At 46.5% G+C, this 12,722-nt stretch overlaps 1 protein-coding gene across 3 annotated transcripts in view; it reads right to left on the bottom strand.

The window, feature by feature from the left end:
* RRAGD (Ras related GTP binding D) overlaps positions 1-12,400 on the bottom strand; it is a 42,957-nt gene extending 30,557 nt beyond the window's left edge. The window contains exon 1 of one of the 3 annotated variants that reach the window (XM_032275266.1): positions 12,036-12,400. In XM_032275266.1, the coding sequence (XP_032131157.1) occupies positions 12,036-12,189 (154 nt within the window). In that variant the 5' untranslated portion in view covers positions 12,190-12,400. Of the gene's footprint in view, positions 1-11,354; positions 11,656-12,035 lie in introns of those variants that run through there. The other 2 variants (XM_032275265.1, XM_032275267.1) reach the window with 2 other exon arrangements.
* Between the last annotated feature and the right edge of the window lie 322 nt (positions 12,401-12,722).

Here is a 12,722-nt window from a genome sequence, read left to right as displayed (position 1 = left end):
TTTCTTCAAATATCTATTGAAGAAACTGGTTTTGGTGGAGTGCTCACCCAGAGCCTTCACCACCAATCGGCTCTCTATTTGTCACATTAAATACTAAACTGTACTCTAATTTGCATATCTTACAATTTACAGGCTTAGAAAGATCAAGTAACATTTAAACTGAGGGCTGGCCCACTCATGGTCTATGCATTCTCTTTCTGCTGTGCAACACTGCCTCCAATTAATGCAAGCAAAACTCCTTTAAATTACATACAAGTGGAAAAATATTCATGTGTTTATAAATGCCTTTCTTCCCAATTTATACTGCTAGATATGGGTATAGATTTAAGTGTTTCTCCAGCAGGGCCTGTAAGTCTCTATGTGGCATGATCATCCACGCTGATGCCCTGTAGAAGTTGATCTCCTCCTCCTGGGAGGGTGGCAAGGTGACAAACACCATTGTGAAGGGGGGAGGGAGTATGTGTGCATGTTTACATACACAGAAATGCTGGTAAGCTAAATACATATACGGCTGCAACAACACATACAGCTGGAAGTATTTCCTTTTCCCTGTCTGCCAAATTCAAGCATGGACCACCAACCATTAAACAGCTGAGAAAGGGTGGCCTATCAGAAAGAACACCCTCAACTTTGCAGGGACTCCATGGTTCCGAGCAGATGCCTTCAGCTAGGGAGTATGGAAATATGCTGTGTAGGCTGGGTACAATGGCTCACACCTGTAATCCCTGCACTTTGAGAGGCCAAGGAAGGCAAATTGCTGGAGCCCAGGAGTTCGAGAGCAGCCTGGGCAATATGGCAAACCCTCTCTCCACTAAAAATATATATTTTTTTTAATTAGCAGGTTGTGGTAGCATGTGACTATAGTCCCAGCTACTCAGGAGGCTGAGGTGGGAGGATTACCTGAATCCAGAAGTCAAGGCTGCAGTGAGCTGTGATTATACCAGTGCACTGTGTACCATCATGCTCAGATAATTTCTTTTTCCCTTTTGTAGAGATGAGGTCTCCCTATGTGGCCTAGGTTAGTCTGGAACTCCCAGGCTCAAGTGATCCTCCCACTTCAGCCTTCTAAAGTGCTGGGATTACAGGAATGAGCCACCGTTCCGGTCTGTGCTGGACATTTCTATAAACTTTTAAGTCTGTCCTACCCCTGAGGAATCTCTAGGAAGGAAACTGCCCAAGGCCATACGACTGGTGTTGGTGGAGTGCTCACTCAGAACCTTCACCACCCATCAGCTCTCTGTTTGTAACATTAAGTACTAAACTGCCATCTAATTTGCATATCTCATGAATTAAAATTTACAAGGGACCTTCTACTTGAGGTGTTCTACAAAATGGCTTCAATCCAGCTGCTCTTCAAATATTTTACATCTGTGATTTCCAAACTTTAAGTCAGAACACATCAGTCTTCATAAAATCAATTTGTGGGCATTAAACAGCAACAGCATTAAACAACAAAGACATTTAAAAAGAAGAAACTAGAAAAATATCGGAGCACATGGTGCAGCGTAAGAGTAAAACACGGCTTAGTGAAACTCTCTTCGGTTTATTTACATGTATGTGAGTACTCATTCAGAGTATAAATGTTTTTACTGTGGGCCACAGTCAGAAATGTTGTAGACCATGGCTTTACATCAGGAAAGGTTTCTTATATATCAGAAATGGACTGCTGACAAAAATCTTCCCTCTAATCCCCTCCCACTCCCTCCTCAAATATCTCTGCTTAAGAAACCTCGTAGAGCCCAGGTAGCTTAGCCCAGGTAAAGCGTTAATCTGAGGGTCCAGGGTTTAAGCACAGGCACTAAAACAAATCCCCTAGAGCGCAGCTCTGAATTCCCCAAAGGGTCTCACTCCACGACAGGCGTGGTAGAGGCAGAGAGCTTATGCCAGAAAGAAGGCACCTCAGCCTCTCTGCCTCCTGCAGAAGGCTGGGCTTTCTCCACCAACATCTCCCTAAGCATTACCCTTGTCTCAGGCTTCTAGGCAGGCAAAAGAATGAAAGATGACAGCCCCCCTAAAAGGAGCAATCAGAGGACAAGTCTTTAAAAATCCGCTAAGGGAGGGCTCCCCTTCAACCTGCCCAGGAACTTGCTATAGTGAGATGAAATGTACAAGAGAGCAGTTTGTTCTCATTTCACCAAGGTTCCCTGAACACTGGCCAAGTATGAGGCAGGGCTGTAGACACAAAGAAAAACGATTCATCCCCTAGCAATTAGAGGGGAACACGGACATAAGAAACTGGCAATTACCATGCACAGCCAGCTAGGTATTCTAGGCACTGAGAGGCTCCCTGGAGGAATAACATCTGAGTCTTAAAGGAGAGGAGGCGAGGAAGAGATGAATGAGGAAAAGGTTGCTCCAGGAAGAGATTTTCAAGTTCACGAAACTGGAGGTTAGGGAATGCAGTTTGAAGGCAACAAGAGGCAACACTCTGTAGAGGTGATCCACCTGCCTCAGCCTCCCAAAGTGAGCCACCGAGCCCAGCCTGGAAATCACTAAGGATTTTAAAGGGAGACTAATGTGATTTACATTTCATTAAGTTCACTCCAGAAACAGACTCCCTTGCGGGGGCCAGTGTGGAGTTAGGAAGTTGTTCTAGAACACCAATGAAAAAGAGCTAAGGCACAGGCTGTAGAAATGGGTAGAAGAAATGGACTTGTTAGCTGAAATCTGTGTCCCATCAGGCATAGGGGACAAGGGAGAAAGAAGCCCTGGGTTCCTCATCTGGCAGCTCATTCACCAAGAAGGTTAGGGGAAGAAGCTGAACAAGTGTTTAAACTTGTTGAGTCTGAAGGGCTTGCCAGTCTGTAGCTCACATGGAGAAAGGACCCAGGCCTCACGAGGGAGGTAAGAATGTGACAGGCTTGAAGCAGGGAACGGAAGCTGCTGAGCTAGCCCTGACCTTGTTGGCTGAAAGTGAGGGCATGTTTGAGGCGTTTTAGCTCTGGCCACAGCGAAACAACTCAAACCAATCCATTCCAACCTCTCATCAACCAGCGGTTGCCATTTACTGACCACCTACATAGCACACAGTGTCATCTCTCAAGGTGGTGACACTCATCCTTTACAAATGTAAATGACAGCTCCCATGCAGGTACTCATCAATGGGCACGATGTTTCAGTTAAGCAGGCAGACTAAGCTCTAGAGATCTGATGTACCACAGTGTACCTACAATAGCATACTGTGCACTTAAAAACTTACTAAGACAGATCTCATGTTAGGTGTTTTTACCATAGCGGCATTTTTTTAAAATGTCAAGACATAAAGAAGAGGATAAATGAACCAATTAAAAGGTACTTAGGGAACATCCAGGCATTGAGAACCTTTATGTCTGTGGAATATTATAAGGCAACAAAGCAGTTTTTTACCTGGGGATATACACATTATACATATATATTTTATATATATATGGCCATGGATAATGGACTTCCTGATTGGTTTTTCTTTTTTTCTTTGAGAGAGAGGGTCTCACTCTGTCACTCAGGCTGGAGTTCAGTGGCTCAATCATAGCTCACTGCAGCATCAAACTGCTGGGCTCAAGTGATCCTCCTGCCCTCTGTGTCCCAAGTACCTAGGACTACAGGCACACACCACCTCCACTACACCTGGCTAATTTTTTATTTTTTGGGGGGCAGGGGTTAGAAGCAGGCCCTCGCCATATTACCCAGGCTGGTCTTGAACACCTGGGCTCAAGCAGTCCTCCCACCTTGGCATCCCAAAGTATTGGGATTACAGGCGTGAGCCACTGTGCCTGACCACTTCCTGATTTAAATCTTTATTTTCTCTATATTTACAAAACATCAATGTGGCCTTTTGCCATTTTTCCCATGTAGGTTATTACACACATACATGAAGAATAAAAAACAGTTGTCATTTGAAGGAGTATTAGGTATTGGCAAGCAATTTCTGCTTTTCTGTGAAATTTTAATATTATATTCCAAAGGGGGATTTTTTTCTATTAGTTTAAAATTTGGGCCCAATGGCCTGTATAACACAAATTATAGAATAATACGAAAATAAGATTTTGCAGTTTGTAGCTTAACAAAATTAAAATTGTTGTTAAAACAAACTGGGGCCTCAGTGCTTACCCACAACAGACACTCAATAGATGTTTGTTGGGATGATTACATGAAAGTGACTGAGCAGAATTTGAGGCTAAATTAACTGAAGCTTTAAAAAGAAACTTCATGTCTGACTTTGGCCCAGATCAGCACTTGGACCTGAGTACCAAGAGGATCAGCTTTATGCCTAGGTGTAGTTTATTTACTGTGGTCAGGGACACCAAGTAGACCTCACCTCTCCTCCACTTGGTGCTGTCAATACCCAGATTTCCCAAAAAGCCCACCCAGCTTTCAAACTGGACTGCTGTAGATCCCAGGAAATTCAATCACCCAAGGAACAGCACTATGGGGAGGAGTCATCAAATTGGCCCATTATCGGTCTTTAACACCTGCAGGCTCATTACTTAATCTGGAATTATCCAGTAACCAGCAGAGCCCTGTCAAAAACCAACAGGACTTAGTAAATAGAAAAAGAAGGGAGAGAAAGATGGATTGGCGCCTTGAGTATAACAGGGCTGCTTGGGGACCCTGAATGACTGATCTGAGGGTTAGGAACGCTTACAACAAAGAAGGAACCAGAAATCAGGAAAATGGGAATTGATACCCAATGTTCACCTCCTTCCACAGCTCTTAAGATTGGCCCTGCCTTCTCTCCAGGAAGAATGAGGCATCATATGAAATGCACTTCATAAATTCTAGTGCATTATACGATTGAGAACTATTAATAATTAAGGAGAGTTCTCTGAGAGGTAACATCTTTGAACAGGCTCAAAACAGGAAAATAAACTATTTAATGCAAGAATTAAGTGGCGAAGTGATGGCAAGTGGAATGGTTGAACACATACTGGGTTAGTGTCAGACTAGGGTTCGAGTCCCAGCTCTGCCATTTACTAGCTATGTGACTCCATACATGTCCCCTTGCCCATGAGCCTTCATTTCCTCTTCTATCAATCTCTATCCACATACATACGGACACACACACATGTACACAAACACACACAGTCACTCCCCGTCTTTTTTTCCCACCCCAAGCCTGGGCAACGAGAGAGTCTTTTGTGGAATGTGACTACATTGAGAGGCTCACTCAACCTTAAGGGAAAATTAGAATGTCTTTGCTATTAGTATTCTGTGGGATCAACAAAGGCTTAAGCGTCTATGTGCTTATGGTTTTAGGAAGAGGCCTCTGGTGTGTTTCTATTTGCAACTTTCTCTGTGGCTCCTTTAACTTTCTGGAGCTTCTGTTGATCAATGGAACTACTTATACATTCAAGACCCAGGAGTTCAGTAAGAAATTCCAACTCAAGTGGGAATGAATCGTGAATAACAACACTACTACTAATAAGAGATATGCAAAAATCACGAAGATTTACTGTCCATTTGATTAACTACTTAGTAGAGAAAATTAAATGCAAACAGAACACACATTTTTCAAAGGCATAAAGATTTTTGAAGGTGATTCTTTTATTTATGTGTGAAGACTAAATCTTTCCCTATGAAATCCTCTCAAATCACACTGGGCAGATAACTAAAAAACAAGATCAATACCACATATGAATATTTCCTTATATGTATTCATTCAGTAGCAGTCCTAATGATAAGGGAAGCTCTGGGAAGGGAAGGGCATAGTCCCTTTAAATGATATGGAAGAAAGAAGGGAAATGCCGGGTAAAGGTGGGCCTGGTCCCCAGCAAGGGCTCCACTGTCAAAGACCTAGGTGAGGCCAGGCATTTCCTCCCCAAATGCTGCAAGACCCCCTGGCCTGCCACATCCCCATCCTGTGGTTATAAAAACTGAAGACCTGGCCACACGCAATGGCTCACTCCTGTAATTCCAGCACTTTGGGAGGCTGAAGAGGGCAGATCACCTGAGGTTGGGAGTTTGAAACCAGCCTGACCAACAAGGAGAAACCTGTCTCTACTAAAAATACAAAATTAGCCAGGCGTGGTGGCACATGCCTGTAATCCTAGCTACTTGGGAGGCTGAGGCAGGAGAATCACTTGAACCCAGGAGGCAGAGGTTGTGGTGAGCCGATATTGCACCATTGCACTCCAGCCTGGGCAGCTAGAGCTAAACTCCATCTCAAAAAAAAAAAGAAGACTTTTGGGAGGCTGAGGCAGGCGGATCACAAGGTCAGTAGATCAAGACCATCCTGGCCAACATGGTGAATGAAACCCCATCTCTACTAAAATACAAAAAATTATCTGGGTGTGGTGGTATGCACCTGTAATCCCAGCTACTTGGGAGGCTGAGGCAGGAGGATCACTTGAACCGGAGAGATGGAGGTTGCAGTGAGCCAAGATCGTGTCGTTGTACTCCAGCCTCATGACAGAGCCAGACTCCAACTCAAAAAAAAAAAAAAAGAAAAAGAAAAAAATGAAACCAAGACCCTAGCAAGTTGGATGTTGAGAGGAGCACATCAGTGGAGGAACACACAAGCGGCTGAACATCTAATGGAGTGGATCGGTGGAAGAAGATACAAGCGGCTGGATGTCAAGAGGACATTGGGTGCACACCAGCAAGCCATGGACCGGCAGAAGGACACAGAGTTTGTCCAGAGTGGTCAGACTCCAGGCAAAAACCATCTCCCTTCTGGCTCCCCCATCTGCTGAGAGCTACTTACACTCAATAAAATCTTGCACTCATTCTCTAAGCCCAGGTGTGATCCGATTCTTCAGTACACTAAGACAAGAACCCAGAATACAGAAGGTACTCTGTTCTTGCGACAAGATAGAGGGGTCTAACTGAGCTGGTTAACACAAGCCCATAGATGGCAAAACTAAAAGAGCACCCTGTAACACACGCCCACTGGGGCTTTAGGAGCTGTAAACATTCAGCCCAGACACTGCCATGGGGTCAGGGGGGAGCCTTTCTCATTTCACTAATATGTTTTGATTTACCAACGTGCCTGCAAAAAGGGAAAGGCATTCTTAAAACTTTTTAACAATCACTTTGAGAGTGCACTAAAGTTGGCTTTATGCAGTCCTCTATTTTACACACTAAGAAATGAAGCTGAAGTCTGTCTCGGAGGACCACAAGAGGAGAAAGTTGACCAGCAAGCACCCTGGACCCTGTAGCCCAGGAGTGAAAAACATATTTGTCTTGAGTGTCACAGCAGAACCAGGAAAGGCAATCACAAGAGAGCTTTAAGGCTGTGGCACAGGAAGGAGAACAAAAAAGGTTTCTTAAAAAATGAAAAGGATATAAAAAGAATAAAGGAGATAGGAAAGAAAGAAGAGGACAGACGCAGTGCTCATGCCTGTAATCCCGCACTTTGGGAGGCCGAGGCAGGTGGATCACTTGAGGTCAGGAGTTTAAGACCAGCCTGGCCAACACAGTGAAACCCCATCTCTACTAAAAATACAAAAACTAGCTGGGCATTGTGATGGGCACCTATAATCAGTCCCACCTATTGGGGAGGGTAAGGCAGAAGAATCACTTGAACTCAGAAGGTGGAAGTTGCAGTGAGCTGAGATTGCACCACTGCACTCCAGGCTGGGTGACAGAGTGAGTCTCCATCTCAAAAGAAAGAAAGAAGAAAAATGAGCAGGAAAGAGGTAGCTGTGCTAAAAGTGAAATTGATTGTCACCAGCATTTGCTATGGGCTGGGGGAGGATTGAATAACGCAGGGGGTGAACTTGGGGCAGACTCAGTTATCTTTGACAGACAAAAGATGATCTCTCAAACCCAAAGCCATCGTCTCTTAGCCAGAACTTGCTGTTTGTGCCTCCTGTTTCCATTAGACTACCCTTTCTCTAATATTAAAATGGAAGAGACCGCTAATAAAGAGTCAGTACTCTCTGGTGCCCTGAATCACTGACACAGGTTTATAAAACGTCTGATATAAGGTACTCTCCCAATATAGGCATTCAAACAAGTATTTACCTAAGGTTTGACTTTGATCACGTCTTTTTAAACTATCCTGTAGTTTCATCTGTTCCAACTCTTCTGTATTTCCAGGGCCAGAAAGAAATCCAAGAGATAAGTTGTGTCCAGGACTGTAGTCAACCCAAATCTTTTTGGATAAGGCAGAATTACAAGAAAAGAGGCTAACATTTCCACACACTTGGTCCTCTTCCAAACTTCGCTCACTTCTAGCTCATGACAGGGCGGTAGAAAAGTCCCCTGGTATCTCTGAGCCATGGTTTCAGTATCAGGAGAACAATTAACTCTACTTACTTCCAAGGAACAATGAAAAGGTGAATTTGCTAATTTTTTAGTTATTTTAGGAAAAAGCCACGCACAGTCATGCATGCCTATAATCCTAACTACTTGGGAGGCTGAAGCAGGAGGATTGCTTGACCAGCTAGGCAACATAGAGAAACCCACTCCCTTCCCTACAAAAAGCTGACACTAATGAATTAGATATTAATAGATATGAATTGCTGGATTCACCCCATCTACATCCTTCAGGAAGGAAGACCCTGGATCTTTCATGCCTCCAGAAACCACCTAGAGAGTCACTTCCTCAGACTGTAAGGGTGTGCACAGGCTGCTATGAAGACAAAGACCGAACTTCACTAGACTGTGGGCGAGCAGCTGTGTTAGTCAAGTTTCCCCTAAAAAATGGGAGGGGCTTTGGGTGGAAAACAATTTTACTTTCTGATTAAATATGATCTTTTAATTGCTTTCCTTGTTATTATAGGGTTTTTTGTTTTTGTATTTGTTTTTTGTTTGTTTGTTTTGGGGGGACAGTCTTGCTCTGTTGCCCAGGCTGGAGTGCAGTGGCGCGATCTCAGCTCACCACAACCTCCGCCTCCTGGGTTCAAGTGATTCTCCTGCCTCAGCCTCCTGAGTAGCTGAGACTACAGGTGCATGCCACCATGCCCAGCTAATTTTTGTATTTTTACTGGAGACAGGGTTTCACTATGTTGGCCAGGTTGGTCTCAAACTCCTGACTTTGATCTGCCTGCCTCGGCCTCCCAAAGTGCCGGGATTACAGACATGAGCCACCATGTTATTACAGTTTTTAAAGCACAGTAATTTATTAAAAGCTTTCAAGTCCATGAATCTAAAAATAATCATTATTTTTGATGAAATTGTTTTTTAATGGCCTAACCACTGCCTTCTCTCTGGGAGTTGAAGGTGAGACTCACCTTACCTGTAATTAACTACCATGTGGGGAAGGTTGAGAAGTGTCCAGATCTGCCCTAATAGAACTCGTGTGCCTGAGAACACTTTTGCTATTCATGAATAAAATATGGAGAGGAATCCAGAGAAGTGCAATTTAAGTCTCACCTTAGCTGCCCTATGTTTTCAAACTTAGTACAAGGTGGTGAAACTTACAAGACATTCAGTTTAAAAACAAGATCAGAGATTCCTTTATAAGTCCTACAGACTGAGGGAAATGAAAATTGTATTCCATGTCTGCCTTCAGTCTACTTTTCTTGCACGGCTCCTGATAAATTGCTTTGCAACTTAGCCTGCCATACCAGTTGGTCCCACATCCCACCCTCAGCCTCCAGCCTGACAGGGTAGATTTCCGAACTTAATGGAAAAAGCCCCAAGTCTCCACTAAGTGCAGGCACTAAACCAAGCTATTAGGAAGGGGAAACGGGAGTGGGGGTTCATTAAAGAAATGCTTTGCTAGTGGTTCAGAGTACACCATATCCATCCATCTTTTCTCAGAATAAGTAAGTCCTTTTTTCCTACATTCCATTTCTTAAGTTTGAGAGTAGGTAAATGTAAATTTTACCAAAAATAAAACAAGATTATAATGCAACACGTGAATCGGCCTTCTGAAGGACACAGGAAGGGAAGTCACAACTCCCAACCTCCCCCTCCCAATCCCCACTCCCCAGACCATATCAGCTGGCCTGACAGCCATCAGGAACAGTCCCCGCTGAAACTGCTGACTGAGGAGCCTATCTGCCACTAGAAAGCAAATGTTCAGACAGAGATTCTGCATCAAGGCCTAAACCCAAAAGTCAAAGTCAGGGAAATCTAGAAAGGACAGAGGCCAAAATATAAGGAAAGAAGTCTGAGAAGCAGACCACCTATCCACAGCAGGCCCAACGTTTGCCAAGCAAATATGAACATGGTTGCTCTTCTCACAATACAAATATATTTAATCCTTTTATAGCAAGATCCCAAGCTAATCCCAAGAGCTCTTTCAGAAGGATTTTATTATGCAAGTCACCAAAAATCAGTTACAGGCAAGTTTGCCTTTAGGTTAGCAGCTAAGGAGCCTCAAAGTCTGGGCCGTGGGGAAGCCCTTTGTTCTGGGAATCCCATCCTTCAAGCAGGGCTTTAATTTCACTTCAATTTCAAGTCCCCACATCAAATTTTAAAAGTGCCCACTTGAAGAACTGCAGAATAAACGAAGGGTCCAGTACTTTTCCTGGACCCTCTGGGCCTCAGAACGGTATCGAATTACAGGGCTTTCTCTTCCGGATATGGTCCCCCCACCCCCTACTTTTTTTCTTTTTTAAAAAAGAGAATCCCGCACACACCCTGCTGTGTCCACCATTTCAAATACCTTGCAAATACATCCCTATTCTGCATCTCTCTGGAGTCTTCTGAGAATCTGGGAGGGGCTAACAAACAGAATTTGAATAATAATGAGTCGACTGAACAATTTAATTACGGAAGGTAGCTCTAGAGACTCCAATAAAATGACTGAGAGCCTTTATCTACAAAAATGTGGCCCGGTGCTCAACGGTAGGACCAATTACCGGAAGTGAAGGAGACAGAAAGCACAAAGGTGCACACATCAAGTTTAAACAAATGAGGAATTAGCACAAATCATGCCAAGAGAAAGAAACAGCCTAAGAAAACATTTTCTGAAAAATGGTGACTTGGGAGGCTGCTTTCTCATCTACCAGGCATAGTTAACTTTATTTCCTTTCTGATTCATTGAAAGTCGTGCCTGCCAAATGCAGAATTATGCAACTACCCTTGTGAGAAAGCTTTGTATAGGGAATTTAAAAGAAGTTCAGTGAATACCCAATAAAAGTTCTTTAAAAATCAATGGTCACAAAGATACTTGTATCTCTAACACAATTTCTTCAGTGCTAAACACTAAAGTTAGTTCCTTCTCGTGGATGCATACAGCTTCACCTAGAATAATATGTGTAACAGCCACTTTCTATTGACCTTTCCAAGTGACCTTACAATAAAGGAACTTTTGCTCGCTTTTGAGGGAAACAAAAAAGTTTAACCTTTCTGGAATCCTAAAACGCTCTCAACTTCCTCAGACCTTAAGAATAAAATGCAGGAAGCCCCCACAAGCTGAACGATTGATTGCTAAAACCCACTTCTAGAACAGGAAACAGAGTTTGCTTCAATGGCAAGAATCCCCCGCCGCGCGCTCACTCGCTTGCAGGCACTGCCAAGTCCAGGTGGTGATAACGGGGTGCAGATAAGGTGTCCAGATAACGGTGTTTGCGTGGATCCTGGGAAACCTGCGGCCACTCGGCGACTCCCAAAACAGCTTGGCGAGCATCCCCCCGGCGGGTCTCCCCAGCCACCACCTGGGCGGCCCCAGGACCCCTCCCGCGTCGACGCGGGGACAGACTGACACCCGCAGCTGCCAACGACCCTGCCAGTCACGCTGCCGCCGGTGCCTTTTTTTAGCCACGACATCTGACTCTGGCTTCAACAGCAGCGTTCTGAGGTCCCAAGGCGCGCTCGCCGTCCGCTCCCCTCCCCAACCGCCAGAAGCTGCGGAGAGCTCGGGTGAGGGGCGCTGGAGGCACCGGCTCTGAAAGGGGCAGAAGCGCGCGCTCCTCCGGCCCAGACGCTTCCTCTCTCCTTTCCCTTCCCCACCGATCCAGGTCCCCCCTCCACCACCAGCACCGTGCTCCCACGTTTGGCAGCTCGAGGTCGCGCTTTTGTCGCCCCTCCCCACACCAGCCCCTCAACTCCGCTCCACTGGACCCCCTCCAAGTCGGCGGCCAGTGCGCAGCCAGGCTGGGGGCGGGAAAACACCACGGGGAGGAAAGGGGCTTGAGCTGAGGGCGCGGGGGCCGGGCGCTCACCTCCCTCCTCCGTGCCGCTGTCCGGATCGGCGTCCGAGGAGTCGGGCCCGTCCCCGTAGTCCGCCAGCCCCACCAGCTCATCCTCCTCCTCCTCCTCCTCCTCCTCCGCGTCGTCCTCGTCCTGCGGCTGCGGCTTCCCCAGCACCTGGCTCATCGCGCCCACCGGCCGGCCCTGGGGCGGAGAGGGTCCGGGGTGGGGGCCAAGCCTCCTCGCTGGCCTTCCTCAGCCTATTTCTGAAGCGGGGGTTTGTCTAGAGCTCGGCTGGGGCCGGCGGAAGCGGGGGCCGCGCGTCCCCCGGCGGGCGGCGCCCAGGTCCGGGTCCCGCGGTTCCCAGCGCGCGCGAAGCCCCCTCCCCCGCCCCGCCCGCCGGCGGAGGAGTCAGCCGGAGCGCGGCAGTTCCTCCCCGAGGAGGGAGAGAGAGAGACTGCGTGACCCGAGTCACCTGACAGACACTGTCACACACTCACACACACAACCCGCACGGGCGCGCGCGCGCTCGCCCCGCCTCGGGCACCACTCGGCGGGGCGCAGGGCCGAGGCCACACACGCACACGCACGAGGAGAGCGGGGCGGAGCGGGACCCCTGCATCCTCCCAGACACTCACATAGACACACGCCCCGTACACTGGGCCCCCGGGACGCCTCGCCGTCACCCACCGCGGCTGCGCGCCAGGGGCCCCCACGCG

This window comes from Sapajus apella, unplaced genomic scaffold (genome assembly GCF_009761245.1).
Source record: "Sapajus apella isolate SASKATOON/1434 unplaced genomic scaffold, GSC_monkey_1.0 scaffold6, whole genome shotgun sequence".
Taxonomy (NCBI): domain Eukaryota; kingdom Metazoa; phylum Chordata; class Mammalia; order Primates; family Cebidae; genus Sapajus; species Sapajus apella.
This window is presented reverse-complemented; position numbering and strand designations above follow the sequence as displayed.